Source organism: Saccopteryx leptura, chromosome 3, assembly GCF_036850995.1.
Source record: "Saccopteryx leptura isolate mSacLep1 chromosome 3, mSacLep1_pri_phased_curated, whole genome shotgun sequence".
In the NCBI taxonomy this organism is placed as follows: Eukaryota; Metazoa; Chordata; class Mammalia; order Chiroptera; family Emballonuridae; genus Saccopteryx; species Saccopteryx leptura.
In genome coordinates, this window is record NC_089505.1 from 212066638 (window position 1) to 212084800 (window position 18163).

Below are 18163 nucleotides of genomic sequence, written 5' to 3' on the forward strand. Positions count from 1 at the left end.
TTTAAACAAGCCCTGCAGGTGATTCTGATGCCTGCTAAAGTTCTAGAACACTGCCCTACAGTACTCAAAAGCAAGTCCAGGCAGAGGTCCCCACCACCACTCCTACCCACAGTCACTTCTGGGTCTGTGGTTCTTAACAGCTAGGGCATCTGATGCTGGGAAGACCAGCTGCTCTGCTTCCTCTTCTGTTGTGTATTTCCTCTTGACTTTTTCTCCTGACAGCCATGCTGCTGATATAAGAAGAGTTGGTTCCAACCCCTATAGGAGAAGGCACCTCATCTCAGCCAGGCTGCAGCCTCTGGGCATGGTGTTGCAAAGAGGAAGAAAACTGAGCAGACTGCCAAGTCTTCTACCTCTCCAGATTGCTAGTGTTCAAACATTGTCCCCCCTTGTTTTGTAATAGTGTATCTTCAGACTTCTGGCCTTAATTTTGTATCTTTTCTCCCTTTCACAAATACCACACTTATAAATAAGCAGGCCTATGAGAAAATATGGTAGAACCATTGTTCTTTAAATCTAAAGGCTTGATTATTTTTCTTCCACTTAACAGATGTATGCTGAAGAAAGTAGGGAAAACATAGAAATAACTTAGATATGGTCCTTGCCCTTTGGAAACTTGCAATGTGGTTAGAGAAATTTAATTTTCTGTGGGGGGGGGGGTGTGACAGACAGAGGGACAGATAGGGACAGTCAGACAGGAAGGGAGAGATGAGAAGCACCAATTCATTACAGCATCTTAGTTGTTCATTGATTGCCTTCTCATTGATTGCCTTTTCTACCATCCATCTACAGCTTTATTTCTCCACCATCCCTCCATATGAGAAGGCAATGAACAACTAACTAAGCCACTCAGCAGACCAAGTGACCCCTTGCTCAAGCCAACAACCTTGGGCTCAAGCTGGTGAGCCTTGCTCAAATCAGATGAACCCATGCTCAAGCTGGCAACCTAGGGGTTTCAAACCTGGGTCCTCTGCATCCCAGTTCAATGCTCTATCCACTGCGCCACCTCCTGGTCAGGCTTACAGTACTCTTTTGAAGTAGATTCTTTTTTTTTATTTTTATTTTTATTATTTTTTTTTTTTGTATTTTTCTGAAGCTGGAAACGGGGAGAGACAGTCAGACAGACTCCCACATGTGCCTGACCAGGATCCACCCGGCACACCCACCAGGGGGCGACACTCTGTCCACCAGGGGGCGATGCTCTGCCCCTCCGGGGTGTCGCTCTGTCACGACCAGAGCCACTCCAGCGCCTGGGGCAGAGGCCAAGGAGCCATCCCCAGCGCCCGGGCCATCTTTGCTCCAATGGAGCCTCGCTGCGGGAAGGGAAGAGAGAGACAGAGAGGAAGGAGAGGGGGAGGGGTGGAGAAGCAGATGGGCGCCTCTCCTGTGTGCCCTGGCCGGGAATCGAACCCGGGACCCCTGCACGCCAGGCCGACGCTCTACCAGTGAGCCAACCGGCCAGGGCCTTTTTAATTTTTTTTTTTGAGATTTTATTTATTCATTTTAGAGAGGGGAGAGAGATAGAAGAGCAGAGGAGCAGGAAGCATCAACTCCCATGTGCCTTGACCAGGCAAGCCCAGGGTTTCTAACCAGTGACCTCAGAGTTCCAGGTTGATACTTTATCTACTGCACCACCACAGGTTAGCCTGAAGTAGAGATTCTTATTCTCATTTTATAAATGAGTAAACAACTTCAAAAATTAACCTGAAGCAATCAGCTAGTAACAGAGAGACTAAGGATTTAAACCCATCCAATTCCAAATATTGGAGATAAAATTAGTTCCTAATAAAACATTTCCTGGCCCTGGCCGGTTGGCTCAGTGGTAGAGCGTCGGCCTGGCGTGCAGAAGTCCCAGTTCGATTCCCAGCCAGGGCACACAGGAGAAGTGCCCATCTGCTTCTCCACCCCTCCCCCTCTCCTTCCTCTCTGTCTCTCTCTTCCCCTCCCACAGCGAGGCTCCAGTGGAGCAAAGATGGCCCGGGCGCTGGGGATGGCTCCTTGGCCTCTGCCCCAGGCGCTAGAGTGGCTCTGGTAGCCCTGGAGGGGCAGAGCATCGCCCCCTGGTGGGCAGAGCGTCGCCCCCTGGTGGGCGTGCTGGGTGGATCCCGGTTGGGCACATGCGGGAGTCTGTCTGACTGTCTCTCCCCGTTTCCAGCTTCAGAAAAATACAAAAAAAACCCAAAACATTTCCCTCTGGGGAATTGAACCAGAAGGTTAAAAGCACTTAAAGCTTACAACTCTGCAAAGTTGGAACTCACTTATCTATTCAACAGGCTTTTTTTTTTTTTTTTTTTTTTTTTTTTTTTTTACATGAGTGAAAGAGTGAGAGAGAGGCAGAAAGGAAGAGAGATGAAAAGCATCAACTTGTAGTTGTGTGCCTTTAGTTGTTCATTGGTTGCTTCTTATACAGCTGAGCCAGTGACCCCTTGCTCCAAGGCAGCAACCTTGGGCTCAAGCCAGAGACCTTTGCGCTCAAGCCAGCAACCTCAGGATCACCTCAGCGCCACAGGTCAACTCTCCATCCACTGTACCAAGACTGGTCAGGTGAAAAGATTTATTCATTTTTTTTTAATACAGAGAGGGAGAGAGTCAGAGAGAGGGATAGGTAGGTACAGACAGACAGGAACAGAGAGAAATGAGAAGCATCAACAGTTTTTTGTTGCGACACCTTAGTTGTTCATTGATTGCTTTCTCATATGTGCCTTGACCGGGGGTTACAGCAGACCGAGTAACCCCTTGCTGGAGCCAGCGACCCTGGGTCCAAGCTGGTGAGCTTTTGCTCAGACTAGATGAGCCCGCGCTCAAGCTGGCGACCTCAGGGTCTCAAACCTGTGTCCTCCAAATCCCAGTCCGATGCTGTATCCACTGTGCCACCACCTGGTCAGGCAAAAGATTCATTCTTTATTTCAACAAATTGTTTAATTGTGCCAGATGCTATTGTAGGCATTTAAGATATATTAATGATGCCCTGGCTTGGTAACTCAGTAAGAGCATTATCCCAATACACAATGGTTGTTGGTTTGATCCCCACTCAGGGCACATACAGAAACAGATTGATGTTTCTGTTTTTCTCCTGCCTTCTCTCTCTAAAATCAGTAAATTAAAAATTTCAAAGATATATTAATGACAACGTTTCCTGCTTTTAAGGAGTTTATATTATAGCAGAGGGAGTCAGATGATAAGCAGTAAATATAAGTAAATTCTCCAGTACTAGTACAAGAGGTGGTGATAAGTACTATGGAAAAAGAAAAAATCATTGGGGGAATCAAGAGTACCAGTCTTCAGTGCAGCAAACCAATGTGGGTAGTAATTCCAGGTCCTGAGTGGGAAATGGCGTGAAATCAAGAAAATACGCTTGAAGAACAAAAGGATGGGTTCAAGAGGGCTCTGCAAAGCTGCTAGCAAGAACAGAGCGTGCTCCACGACCAACTGCTTCTTGCTTTATTTATAGGGAAAGTAAGGCCATTAGCAAATCAGAGATCCCCGATCACATTTCCAAGGCAACTCAATAATTTTACCAAATGCAGAAAACCCCTACCATACATAACATCTCAACTTCACATAAAACAAAGGATAAGAGAAACTTGACTGCAGTCTTTCCAAGGGACATGAGGGGTAGTGTAAATAATCCAGCACCACAGCTTAACAGCCTTTTGCAACTTCACAGACCAAGTGAGATGGTAGGTTGGGTAGACTATCCACTTACAGCCAGTTCCCCACACCTCGGTCCCCCAAAAATCAAAACTGCAAAAATCCTGTTGGCTTTTCAGTCCTCAACACTTCAGAATTAAATAGGGTGGTCAGAAAAGTCATCACTTATAGTTACTTTGAATAAAAATCTGAAGAAGATGAGGGACCAAAACATGTAGATATCTAGATGAAGAGCAATCCAGGCAGAAAGCAACAAGTGCAAAGGCCTTGACTTTGGCATTATTCTTTGCATGTCCAAGGAACAAAAAGGGGTCAGGATTCTAGAGCTGAATAAGCGAAGAGAAAAGTAGCAGTAAATAAGATCACAGAGGTAAGGAGTGAGACACATCTTAGAGGGCATTTTACTCAGTGATATGGAAAGCCAGAGGAAATAGTTTTGAGCAGGGGAGTAATTTGACCTTTCTGATGTGTTAACATGATCACTATAGTACCTACTGTACTACTACTAGTACTAGATAATTTACCTATGTTTATGTGACAACACTAAAAGATGACAAAGTGGAAGCAAGAGAAAGCAGTTAGGAGACTACTAAAATAATTTAAGCATAAAAGTGGTAGTAGTGGAGATGATGAGAAGCAGAGGGGTTCTATATATATTTAAAGAAGGGCCAATGGAACAGAGGAGTCCAGGATGACTCAGATTGGCCTACATAACTGTAAGAATAGATTTACCATTAACTGAGACGAGGAAGACTGTACTGGGAGCTGGGGTGTTTTTTATGGGGGAGGGCTGGCGTAGAATCAAGAGTTTAATTTTCATTGTGTAAACTGTCATGTCTATATAAGTAGATATAAGCAATATTATAATATCTACAATAGAGATGGCTATTATACATTCATGTAGGGAATTGGACATATCAATATATATTATGTACTGACCAGGTGGTGGCACAGTGGATAGAGTGTTGGACTGGGATGGGGAAGACCCAGGTTTGAGACCTCAAGGTTGCCAGCTTGAGAGTGGTCTCATCTGGTTTTAGCAAAGCTGACCAGCTTGGACCCAAGGTCGCTGACTTGAGCAAGGGGTCACTCGGTCTGCTGAAGGCCTGCGGTCAAGGCACATATGAGAAAGCAATCAATGAACAACTAAGGTGTCGCAAAGAAAAACTGATAATTGATGCTTCTCATCTCTCTCTGTTCCTGTCTGTCTGTCCCTATCTATCCCTCTCTCTGACCCTCTCTCTGTCTCTGTAAAATAAATAAATAAAAATAATATATATATATATATTATGTAGATTTATTATACTCTGTAAGAAGCACTGTTTTGGTGTTTTTTTATTTTTTTGGTTTTTTTTTTTTTACAGAGACAGAGAGAGGGATAGATAGGGACAGACAGACAGGAACGGAGAGAGACGAGAGGCATCATCAGTTTTTCGTTGCGACACCTTAGTTGTTCATTGATTGCCTTCCTATATATGCCCTGATTGTGGGCCTTCAGCAGACCGAGTGACCCTTGTTTGAGCCAGCGACCTTGGGTCCAAGCTGGTCAGCTTTGCTCAAACCAGATGAGCCGGCGCTCAAGCTGGTGACCTCGGGGTCTCGAACCTGGGTCCTCCACATCCCAGTCCGATGCTCTATCCACTGCACCACTGACTGTTTTGGTTTTTAAATTTAATTTATTGATTTTAGAGAGAGAGGGCAAGTGTGTGTGAGAGAGAGAGACCTGTTTCTGTATGTGGCCTGCCTGAAAATCCAACCAACAACCTCTGTGCATCAGGATGATGCTCCAACCAACCCAGCTATCTGGCCAGGGAGAGAAGTATTGTTTTTAGATGCATTACCCGGAGTCACTCTTGTCTTCCCAGCAGACCAATGAGATGAGGTGTGTTTTTTTACAGGTAAGGAAATAGAAGGCTTAAGTAATTTGCTTAACGTCACAACTAATAAATGGGTTAATGTCACAATTAATGTATGGAAGAACTGGAATACGAATCTAAGCAGTCCAGCTTTAAAGCCTGTGTTCTTACTTAATCGTTAAACAATATTGAATCTCAGAGGATTCCTGGCACATACTAGTAATCAATAAATATTTGTCCCGTCAATTAATGAATGAAACAATAAAAGGCAGGGTAGGGGCACTGCTATCTTCAGAGCCTGGGTGGTTGGTCTCTAGCACCAATGTTAATTTAACCAAGGGAGAAAGGTTAAGGAAGACGTGGCTAATCCTAGTGATGTCGAGTCTTTCGGAGGGTTGACTTTTTATTAGGAAGGCCGCGTTTAGCCTCACTTTTAGTTCTAGCATAACTCGAGCGCAGATAATTTCCAAACTAGGAACACTACAGCAGCCCAAGTTCTGCTTCAGGCCACATTAACTTTGCAGTAATTCACTTAATAGATTCATCTGGGGTAAACCAAGTAGGCGGGAACTTCCGTGGGCTCAATCACGCATGCGCTCCAAGGCCGGGACCGTAGATACTACGGCTGCGCAAGTCGGCAGCTCAGCTCTCCCCCGTCACGTGTTGGAGGCCCGCGGCGTGGAGGCGGCGGTGGCGGTAGCTACGGCAGGCCGTAGGGCGATTGGGTTTCCGGTTCCGGTGTAACGTTCGGACTCCGTCTCAGGGGCTGAAGTTTGTGAGGTGAGTAGTGGTCCCGGGCCCAGGGAGGGTATCCTCCGGTCGGAGCGCCCGGGGCCAGAGCTTAGTGCAGGAGGAGGACCTAAGCGGAAGGTTCTGTGGGGAGGCAGCTGAGATAAGAACAAGGTTCCGTGGAGAACGGGTTGGAATGAGATTGTTGAGAGGAAAAGGGCGGGGGCGGGAAGGGGACGGGGTGAGACGAGCTCAGAGATAAGTTTGGGTAGAACAGTGAAGTGGGGACCGGTCGCGAGACGGAGGGAGCAAAGACAGGAATGGGGGCCTTGGGGTGAGTCGGGTTGTACTGAATACGAGCACGGAATAAGGAAACTCTTCAAAAGGTTGGATTCTGCTACCTGCTCATTCAGAGATCATTCTGCCTTTCTCTCCTTCCAAACCAAAACACTCGCCCCCCGCCGGTATTGTCCAACATTTGATGAATGACAAAGCTAGTTACTCTTGGAAACTTTCATGTTTGCCAACTGCCTGTTTAGTTTGCACATTTATTTCATGGGGTATTGGGTTGAACATCTGTTAGTACACATCTGACGGCGGCACCTCATACATTGCTTTGGATTTTCAAATTGCTTACACTTTCTCGCCTGTGATTCAATTGTACTAGGATATAAGAAGCCTCATTAAGCTGAGGATTCTTGTCTGTTTTGCTCACTGCTGTATGTATCCTCAGCACTCATTATGGTGCTTGACACTTAGTAGTTATGCAATAACTATTTATTGAATGAATTAAGTACAGTGCAGGTGTGGCGGTTGTCCTCAGTTTGTATGAAGAATAAACTGAGGCTCAGAGGAATCACTTGCCCAAGGCTGCTAAATAATAGAGCTTGGTGTTGCAGCTGTTCATTGTGAGCTCTTTCTTCACTCTATGTGGTATCTGAATATGCTTCTTTTGAGCAGTGCACATGTAATATGTGGTGATTGGTAAGTTATACTTCTGTCTCATGATGGGTGAAGAGAGTCACCATAGAACTGTTCAAATGTGTCACCGAGGCGAAAAATCTTTCACTTCTAGTTTCATGACTTTAATCTACTAGCTTCATATGGTTATATCAAAATTAGGTACTGTATAGCAACAGGTCTTAAAGAGGCTAAAGCTGCCAAGAAAGTAGAAGTTAACTGGAGTGTATCTTTTAGGAGAAAAGATGCCTTAAAACATCTTGAGGCCCTGGCCGGTTGGCTCAGTGGTAGAGCGTCGGCCTGGTGTGCAGGAGTCCTGGGTTCGATTCCTGGCCAGGGCACACAGGAGAAGCGTCCATCTGCTTCTCCACACCCCCCCTTCCTCTCTGTCTCTCTCTTCCCCTCCGGCAGCCAAGGCTCCATTGGAGCAGCGTTTGCCTGGGCTGAGGATGGCTCCATGGCCTCTGCCTGAAGTGCTAGAATGGCTCTGGTCGCAACAGAGCAACGCCCCAGATGGGCAGAGCATCGCCCTCTGTTGGGCATGCCGGGTAGATCCCGGTCGGGTGCATCCGGGAGTCTGTCTGACACTCTCCCCGTTTCCAACTTCAGAAAAATACCAAAAAAAAAAAAAGATCTTGAAAGAGGCCCTGGCTGGGTAGCTCAGTTGGTTAGAGGTTGATCCCAAAACGCCATGATTGTGGGTTCGGTCCCTGGTCAGTACACATACAGAAATCTACCAATGGCCTCACCAGGTGGTGGCGCAGTGGAGAGAGCATCAAACTGGGACGCAGAGGACCCACGTTCGAAACTCCAAGGTCGCTGGCTTGAGCACAGGCTCACCAGCTTGAGCACAGGGTCGCTGGCTTGAGTGTGGGATCATAGATATGACCCCATGGTCGCTGGCCTGAGCGGGGGGTCACTCTGTCTGCTGTAGTCCCACGGTCAAGGCACATATGAGAAAGCAATCAATGAACAACTAAGGTGTTGCAACGAAAAACTAATAATTGATGCTTCTCATCTCTGTCCGTTCCTATCTGTCTGTTCCTGTCTATCCCTCTCTCTCTCTCTCTGTCTCTGTTAAAGAAAAAAAAAGGTCTTGTAAGATTGATTCCCAGATAAGACCTTGATATGTGTTGCTGCTGGGAGGAAGTTAGCTTGGAAAGAACTTAGCTTGAAAATTGAGGTCAGTACCATTTATTATTTTTTAGGGATTGTGAGGGAAATAAAATTTTCTTTATGCCCATGAGGAGTTTTGAGATTTAGGTTATCAAAATGTAAACACAAATAATGTTTAAGGATTATACTAACTTGCATTAAATAAATTAAGAATTTGTTGTAAATAGTCCTTTATGATAGTGTGTTCTCTGCTAAGCTAAAATGTTGGAGAATAAAGGTGAAAAGGCAAAGAGAGAGAACACCCAAAATGAGGGTATTCTTTTCTGAGCTGAGGTATTACTCAAGTGAACTGACAGACCCTGTAGAACACGAGAGAAAGTTCTCTGGATACAGAATTCTCATTGGGATTAATATGACTTCAGAGAAATGTGACAAACAATCTTACGGGTTATGAGCTTGAATATAGGATATCTGACCTGGATAAGCCCTCCCTTATTTACATCTCTTAAAAGAAAAAAATCCTATGGGTCAGAGCTGAGTTAAAGAATACCTACTTAGAAGTAGGAGGAATAGAAAAGTTGGCCTCTGGGTGGACTTTTTGCAGTCTTGTTTTTATAAATTTGCCAGTCCTCGTTGATACAACAGGGTCAAAAAAGAAGCTAGAATTCATTTCTCAGACTAGATTATTCCAGGGTTCGTTTGCTCTACATATTTCATTGACCCACTGGTACCAAGTTAGGGTTAAAAATCAACTGGAATATAGTTCTTTCTGCTATGAAGTCAGGGTTTTAGGAAAGGTATGTGGCTTGAAATGAAGTGGAGGAACTTGCCTAAGGATTGTGAATAGGGGTGGGAAAGGCATTCCTGATGTGCTAACCAATACCTGGAATCACTAGTCTTTTCCTATATACTCTAACTTAAGTCTTTCTGATTTCTTCTTAGGTGTAGGATTGAATCCCATTTGAGCTACTCTCCTTTTTCTGAAGAATGGCACTGTCTAAAAGGGAGCTGGATGAGCTAAAACCATGGATAGAGAAGACAGTGAAGAGGGTACTGGGTTTCTCGGAACCCACAGTGGTCACAGCAGCACTGAACTGTGTGGGGAAGGGCATGGACAAGAAGAAGGCAGCTGGTATGTATCTTTCTGTATCTTATGGCTTAACATATAAGTGACCCAAAACTGAACTTCCCCAAAAAGGTCAGGCTACATTTTATTTTTTCTTGCATTATAATGAAAATTCCTCAAATAATTTTCCTTTTTTTTCTCTTTTTGTGACATATTTTGAATCACAGTCTGACTTCCTTTGAGCACTGTACTGAATTACTTAAGTTAAATTTACTTAGTAAATATGCTAAAGTGAAGTGGGTACATTCAGATTCAGGTTGACATCTACACATGCAGAAGTCATTAAATACATGAAAAAGTTGAAGGAGGTAGATTTTGTTAATGGTTGTCTCCTACAACATGCTATTTGAGAAGAGTTAGGGAGATTTTTCATCCTAAAGTTTGCTCAACTTGAATAGATTGCTCTGACTATGCTACTTTCTACTCTAAAATATTATAACTATGTTTTTACCTCATAGGGTGAAATCATTCAGTGTAAGAAATTTTGGGGAGTTCTACAAAGAACTTAAGGAAGCATTTCCCTCCACCTAGGGATAAATTTCCAGTATTGATGTCCGTTATATGCCTGGTATTAGACTAAAGTAAAGTACTCTTACTTTTCAACCCTGCCACCTCTATTTTTCTCTCAGACCATCTAAAACCTTTTCTTGATGATTCTACTCTCCGATTTGTGGACAAACTATTTGAGGCTGTGGAAGAAGGCCGAAGCTCTAGACATTCCAAGTCTAGCAGTGACAGGAGCAGAAAACGAGAGCTAAAGGTAGGTTACAGTTAACTATCTGATAACTCAGGAGTATTTTGAATGGTAACAAAGTTGCTGAGCTTACCGGGTTCATACTTTGATATCCACTATTAGAATATCTAATATTCAAGAGAGGTACTTAGACCGTAAAGCAGAGGGGTGATCTTGTATTACCACCATCTTATGAACTACTTAAGTTAATAAGTTGAAATATTCCAAGAAAACAATTGGTAATTTTGTCCTTTTGCATAGATAGTTTTGGTTCTCATGTTTCCCTGTGTCTCTTTTTCCCTTTACTATCTGTAGATTCACTGATCTAAGATTTTATGCTTTGATTTATTTGATGCCTAATAGATCGCTTCAGAATGTGACTCCACTGCTACCTGAGCTGTGGATCTCGTTGCTCCTTTATAGGGGTTTATCTGTAATGGACTGTAGATGGCATACCTGACAACAGTTAGTATTTACTATATGTCTGGAAAGCCTGCCATTTTTGTATGTAGCTTATGCTTGTCATCTGGCCCCATGAGTAGCTTACAGAAAAGGACCATGGTTACTCCCTTACCTACTTCACTTTCTATTCTATTGCTAATTGGTCATGGCCTCTGGGTATTTGCAGTATCAAGTAGATGATCTTTATCTCTTTTCTCTCTGTCTCTTTTTAAAAAATCTTTTCTGTGACTCCCATCAAAACTTCCAAAATGCTTTTGATACCATGGCTTCCTATTTCTTTTCCTGAGGCACAAATGGTGAATAGCAGTGTCTTCTTGGTCCCTGGCTAGGTTATGGAACCACTGTGTTTAGGGCATTGGAAGGTGATCAGAGGAAAAAGATATAGTCTTCGAGGTAAAGGAATTTGCAACTTAAGGGTTGGGGTGGAGGAAGTACAACAAAATAAAGTCACAAATGATAAAATCTGTGTAGCACTTTCATGTAAATTTTCGGGTTGACTGTAGACTTTTGTTGAATTTTAAAGGGGAATGTGTGATCCACAGTATATACACAGATCTGTAGAGTGAAGATTAGTTATGATAGGGCATGCTATTGTGTAAGTGCTGAGGGAATGCTGAGGTTGGGTGGGATTAATAAAAATGGTTTCTTGAAGTAGGAATTTAGATAGCCCTGGGATACGGGTCCCATTTTGGTCCATTCAAGTCCCTATCCCACACAATATATTATGGGAGAGTCCTTTCTCTTGAACTGTAGGAGTTCCAGGAAGCGCTCGCCCCTGGCCGAGGATATGTCCTTGCAAAACACGAGCCCTCCTAGTGAAGAGGGGATGTCACCCAAAGCCTACCACCGGTGTGTACATTTGCTTTTTCCCATTGTCCCTTACAGTTGGCCACTCTTGGTCATGTTAAATTCGCCTTACAAATTAGTCGACACATTTAAGTTCCCATTGTTTGATAAGAACAAATTATTACTGGGGAATACTGAAATAGAAAGAGAAAGTCCCTGTCCAGAAGAACTTATACTCTAGTTGGGAGAAAATACTAACATTGAAAGACTTAACACTTGGCAAGCAGAACCTAATTTTACATAGTACGAACCAAACTGTTAAGTGCTAAGAGGAGGTGAAATAACAGTGGGATGAGATTATTAATGAGGAAAACTTCCTAGAGGAAGTGAGGTTTAGGCAGGATTTAGAACAGGGATGTGGAAAAGTTGAGGGAGATCGTTACACATGTGAGCATTAGCATTTGCAAAGACTTTGAGATGGGCACATTTGTAAGGACATGGGGATGAAATTTGCTTGACTGGAGTGGGAGAAGGATGAAGTTGGGTGAGATGGTCCATTTGGTAGAGGGTCTAGAAGACTGTGGGAATACCACAAAATGCTGATAGGAACTAGGATGATTCTTCTCTTCTCCCATGGGCAGGGATACAACTCTTCTTTCATCTTGGGTTCCCTTAGGAAGTGTTTGGTGATGACTCTGAGATCTCCAAGGAATCATCAGGAGTAAAGAAGCGACGGATACCCCGTTTTGAGGAGGTAGAAGAGGAGCCAGAAGTGATCCCTGGGCCTCCCTCAGAGAGCCCTGGCATGCTAACTAAGCTCCAGGTTAGCAATTAGGAACTGGAAACAGTGGTTTTGTGAATCGAAGCAAGACTTGCATGGGTTCATATTTCTTATGAGTTAGAAATAAATTAGTGTTTAGTATTGGGGACCTTTGATTTCATGTTTCATCATTACTTGGGTTAACCAGGAGGATTCTGGTTGTAGGTTAATAAAATGACATTTACTGAGCACCTATTATGTAGCTAACAAGGTGTTGCATACTTCATTTGCCCAATTATCTACCTCATTGGGTCACTTAGAAAATTATGAAATCAGAGCTCAGCTTCAAGGCAGAGGAAGATTTCCAAATATAATGCAGGGAAGGTATAATAAACTTAAATAATTTCAAGTTGACTTTGATTTTTTTTAATAGGAATTATCTGTTTTTTTTAAGCAATTTTGATACTGCATAAGCAGTAACTTTCTTGTGCCATTTACACTTTCTTGGAGAGGAATAGAATGTACTTATATATATGGCTGGGCGCGTGGGTTTGCTTATATGATATTTCTGAAAGGAAAGAAACTGATAATGTTTTTTATTTGTTTGTTTTTTTGGTATTTTTCTGAAGTTGGAAACGGGGAGGCAGTCAGACAGACTCCCGCATGCGACCGACCGGGATCCACCCGGCATGCCCACCAGGGGGCGATGCTCTGCCCATCTGGGGTGTTGCTCTGTTGCAACCAGAGCCACTCTAGCGCCTGAGGCAGAGGCCATGGAGCCATCCTCAGCGCCTGGGCAAACACTGCTCCAATGGAGCCTTGGCTGCGGGAGGGGAAGAGAGAGACAGAGAGGAAGGAGCGGGGGAGGGGTGGAGAAGCAGATGGGCACTTCTCCTGTGTGCCCTGGCCGGGAATCGAACCTGGGACTCCACGCCAGGCCAACGCTCTACTACTGAGCCAACTGGCCAGGGCCCTGATAATGTTTTTTTGTAGAGAATTGGGGTGAAAGAATTTACAGTATACCCTTTTGTACTTTTTTAATTATTGAACTATATAAATATATCATCTACTCCAAAAAATGTTAAAAAATAAATTAAAAAATATTGGAGCCCCCTGACATCAGTCCTTTTGAAAAATTCAAGGAGAGTTACTTGATTATATGCTTAAAGCTTATCATCCTGAACTTCTGTAGAACAGGAGAAGGTGTTTACAGAGACTATAAAACAGGTCTTTGTATTGTTGTCTCTGGTTACCCAATGAAGGGGACCAATAACATGATTTAAAAGTGAGGAGCAGCCCTGACCTGTGGTGGCAGAGTGGGTAAACCTGGAATGCTGAGGTCGACAGTTGAAAACCCTGGGCTTGCCCGGTCAAGACACACACAAGAAGTAATAACTACAAATCGATGCTTCCCATTCCTTTCCTACTACCTTTCTCTCTCTCTCTCTCTCTCTCTCTCTCTTTCTCTCTTTCTCTCTCTCTTTCCTCTAAAATCAATAAATAAAAAAGGAGGGGCAGGCCCTGGCCAGTTGGCTCAGTGGTAGAGCATCGGCCTGGCCTACAGGAGTCCCGGGTTCGATTTCCGGCCAGGGCACACAGGAGAAGTGGCCATCTGCTTCTCCACCTCTCCCCCTCTCCTTCCTCTCTGTCTCTCTCTTCCCTTCCCGCAGCCAAGGCTCTATTGGAGCAAAGTTGGCCTGGGCGCTGAGGATGGCTCCATGGCCTCTGCCTCAGGCACTAGAATGGCTCTGGTTGCAACAGAGCGACGCCCCACATGGGCAGAGCATCACCCCCTGGTGGGCATGCCGGGTGGATCCCGGTCGGGCGCATGCGGGAATCTGTCTGCCTCCCAGTTTCCAACTTTAGAAAAATACAAAAAAAATGGGGGGGGGGCAAATGATTTGTGTGGGTTCTGTTAGGAGTTCTGCATGTGTTATTTAAATGCTCACAATAGCCCTGGTAAGGTAGATATTACTATTTTTACCCCTTGTAGGCTCTTGGAGGTTTAGGGACTAAATACGATGTCCAAGGTCTCACAGGCATTAAGTGGCATAGTTGAGATTCAAGCTCAGGTTTTTCTGACTCCAGAGTCTTGGTCATCAAGCTGTGTTACTACCTAACATGCAATATTACCTTGAGATGATGGGTTGAAAAATTCCACTCTCAGCTGTGTAGGTTTATCTTTACTAAATTTTCTAGCCTATGATACAAGCAGAATATAATGAGGTCATTCAGAAAGCCCTTTGGATTTAGGAACCTGTATGGGAGAATTAAAGAAGAGACATTAACAGTTTTTCAACTTTCCCCCACCCCCGAGAGCAGATCAAACAGATGATGGAGGCAGCAACACGACAAATTGAGGAGAGGAAAAAACAACTGAGCTTCATCAGCCCTCCTACACCTCAGGTATTATATTTAGATTATTTTGAAAAAAAGAATCTTTAGCACAGGATTTCTTGTTATCCATTCAAATGAGATTCCAGAAATGACGGCATATTCCACTGTGTGCGTGGGGATGGGTGTGCGTGCACGCGCACGTGCCTGCCTAATCCATCTAATTCTGATTTCTTTTTCTCTATTTCATAGCCAAAGACTCCATCCTCCCAACCGGAACGACTTCCAATTGGTAACACTATTCAGCCCTCCCAGGCTGCCACTTTCATGAATGATGCCATTGAGAAGGCAAGGAAAGCAGCTGAACTACAAGCCCGCATCCAAGCCCAGCTGGCACTGAAGCCAGGTCTCATCGGCAATGCCAACATGGTGGGTCTGGCCAATCTTCATGCTATGGGCATTGCTCCCCCGTGAGTATCTACTTAATGGAACCCTGTGTTTCTTTTTTTTTTTTTTTGTATTTTTCTGAAGCTGGAAACGGGAGAGACAGTCAGACAGACTCCCGCATGCGCCCGACCGGGATCCACCCGGCACGCCCACCAGGGGCGACGCTGTGCCCACCAGGGGGTGATGCTCTGCCCCTCTGGGGCGTCGCTCTGCCGTGACCAGAGCCACTCTAGCGCCTGGGGCAGAGGCCAAGGAGCCATCCCCAATGCCCGGGCCATCCTTGCTCCAGTGGAGCCCTGGCTGCGGGAGGGGAAGAGAGAGACAGAGAGGAAGGAGGGGGTGGGGGTAGAGAAGCAAATGGGCGCTTCTCCTATGTGCCCTGGCCAGTAATCGAACCCGGGTCCCCCGCATGCCAGGCCGTCGCTCCACCGCTGAGCCAACCAGCCAGGGCCTGGAACCCTGTGTTTCTGAAGCTTGAGAAGCAATAAGTACCTTTGAATGTTATTGTCCTCTTCTTCCAAGGAGCTTAAGTTATTTCTTACATAGTTACATATTTCTTACATGTGCTCAATAAATACCAATTGATTTATTCTCTTGGCTTCCTTGCAAAGTTTATAATCTTATAATTGTTAGGACTGAGGTTAAGATCATTGAAGCTAGGAATAGAATCACGTCTCCTGGTTCCTGACTCAGAGCTATATCTATTAAACCACATTAGATGAGACCGTATCTGAGAGTTCTCTATAACTGGGTAAAGATGATAGACTTTATTTTTAGCACCTACTAATCCCTTATCTGATTCAAGAATTTAGGAGTAAAGAAAGGTAGGATTGCAAATTCATATCAGTATAATTTATCAGTTTTTTTCATCTGATTATACTCTAATATCCAGTTTGGTGTTTCCAATCAAGATGGTGTACTATTTACCTATGGATTTATGTTCCCTAGAATTTGTTACGCTGGTTGCTGGGTTTTTATTTGTTTCATTTCTTGTTTGTTTTGTTTGCCTTATTTCATGTGCAATTTATTTTTTGTGGGCTTTTAGGAAGGTAGAGTTAAAAGATCAAACTAAACCTACACCACTGATTCTTGATGAGCAAGGTCGCACTGTAGATGCAACAGGCAAGGAGATTGAGCTGACACACCGCATGCCTACTCTGAAGGCCAATATTCGTGCTGTGAAGAGGGAACAGTTCAAGCAGCAGCTTAAAGAAAAGCCATCAGAAGACATGGAGTCCAATACCTTTTTTGACCCTCGAGTTTCAATTGCCCCTTCCCAGCGGCAGAGACGCACTTTCAAGTTTCACGACAAGGGCAAATTTGAGAAGATTGCCCAACGATTACGGACAAAGGTATCTGGCTTAGAATATAACCTAGAACTTCAAAGATGTTAGGAAGGTGAAAAAAGAAATTGGATATAATCCCAAAATACTTTCAATTCAGTTCTCTGATTTTTATCTGATTTGTCTTAATTATAGTCTACTTAGGTAGAAATAAAATTGAGTTTGAATATTCTCCACATTCCAGTAGCAGTGGAGGGAAACAATTCAGAACTCTTTGTTGCTAATGTTGGTTTTTTATTGTTGTTGTTTCTTGTTTTTTGTTTTTGTTTTTTAATTTTATTTTTTTGAAGTTGGAAATGGGGAGGCAGTCAGACTCCCGCATGCGCCCGACCGGGATCCACCTGGCATGCCCACCAGGGGGCGATGCTCTGCCCATCTGGGGGCGTTGCTCTGTTGCGACCAGAGCCACTCTAGCGCCTGAGGCAGAGGCCATAGAGCCATCCCCAGCGCCCGGGCCAACTTTGCTCCAGTGGAGCCTCAGCTGTGGGAGGGGAAGAGAGAGACAGAGAAGAAGGAGAGGGGAAGGGGTGGAGAAGCAGATGGGCGCTTCTCCTGTGTGCCCTGGCTGGGAATCGAACCCTGGACTCCTGCATGCCATGCCGACGCTCTACCACTGAGCCAACCTGCCAGTGCCCAGCTAATGTTGGTTTTTGTGAGGAAAGCTATCCTGGTGTTAAAATTCACTGCAGACAATCCACATACCTGGAGAGTTGAATTGACTATATTCACTGCTTTTTACCTTCTGATGTTCATCTTCTCTGAATGAGGTTTTTAATTTCATTTCTGCATATTTGCTGCAAGCATGCACTGTGGGGTGAAGAGGTAGTGATGAGGGTGCAGTATATGTAAATCAATTAAGTGAAGGATAAAATAGAGTAGAATGGCTCTTTTTTTCTAAACTTTCAGAAATTATGAACTAGTTACATTAGGTATAAAGCAGAGTTTTTCAACTGCTGGTCTGCAGACTGATCTGCCAGAAATTTCATGCCGGTCTGCAAAAGACTAACCATCCTGCTGTTGGATGAGGATTATAGACCCAATGATCTTAGTTGAATTTGCTTACGCTCAAGGTGTTTTCTGCCTTAGAGGTCCCTGAAATAATTCTCCTATTTTCACCAGTCCCCAAGTGTAAAAAGATTGAAAACCACTGGTGTAAAGAGTTCAACAAAGGAGTATGTTATAATTAGGGAATTCTGACCTGTGGTGGCGCAGTGGATAAAGCGTTGACCTGGAATGCTGAGGTCGCTGGTTCTAAACCCTGGGCTTGCCTGGTTAAGGCACATACGGGATTTGATGCTTCCTGCTCCTCCCTCCCCCTTCTCTCTCTCTCTCTCTCTCTCTCTCTCTCTCTCTCTCTCACACTCTCTCTCTCTAAAAATTAACAAAAGTAAAAAAAAAAAATTAAAAAACAAAAACAAAAAAAAACCCCTGGGCTTGCCTCCTTAACGCACATATGAGAGTTGATGCTTCCTGCTCCTCCCCCAATTATCTCTCTTTCTCTCCCCTCTAAAATTAATAAGTAAAATCTTATAAAAAAATGTTTCAGCCTGACCAGGCGGTGGCACAGTGGATAGAGTGTTTGACTGGGATACCGAGGACCCAGGTTTGAGACCCCGAGGTCGCTGGCTCGAGCAAGGGGTCACTCAGCCTGCTGTAGCCCCCGGTCAAGGCACATATGAGAGCAGTCAATGAACAGCTAAGGTGTCACAACAAAAAACTAATGATTGATGCTTCTCATCTCTCTCCGTTCCTGTCTGTCTGTCCCTGTCTATCCCTCTCTCTGACTCTCTCTCTGTCTCTGTAAAAATAAATTAATTAATTAAAATTAAAAAAAAATTAAAATGTTGCATAATTTGGGGA

General features: G+C 44.2%; 1 protein-coding gene across 3 annotated transcripts in view; it reads left to right on the forward strand.

The window, feature by feature from the left end:
• The first annotated feature begins 6177 nt into the window (after window positions 1-6177).
• PRPF3 (pre-mRNA processing factor 3) overlaps window positions 6178-18163 on the forward strand; it is a 30464-nt gene continuing 18478 nt past the window's right edge. For 2 of the 3 annotated variants that reach the window (XM_066377346.1, XM_066377347.1), the window contains exons 1-7: window positions 6178-6287; window positions 9255-9444; window positions 10068-10198; window positions 12096-12242; window positions 14502-14585; window positions 14766-14983; window positions 16006-16312. In XM_066377346.1, coding sequence (XP_066233443.1) covers window positions 9300-9444; window positions 10068-10198; window positions 12096-12242; window positions 14502-14585; window positions 14766-14983; window positions 16006-16312 — 1032 coding nt within the window. In that variant the 5' untranslated portion in view covers window positions 6178-6287; window positions 9255-9299. Of the gene's footprint in view, window positions 6288-9254; window positions 9445-10067; window positions 10199-11386; window positions 11483-12095; window positions 12243-14501; window positions 14586-14765; window positions 14984-16005; window positions 16313-18163 lie in introns of those variants that run through there. The other variant, XM_066377348.1, reaches the window with a different exon arrangement.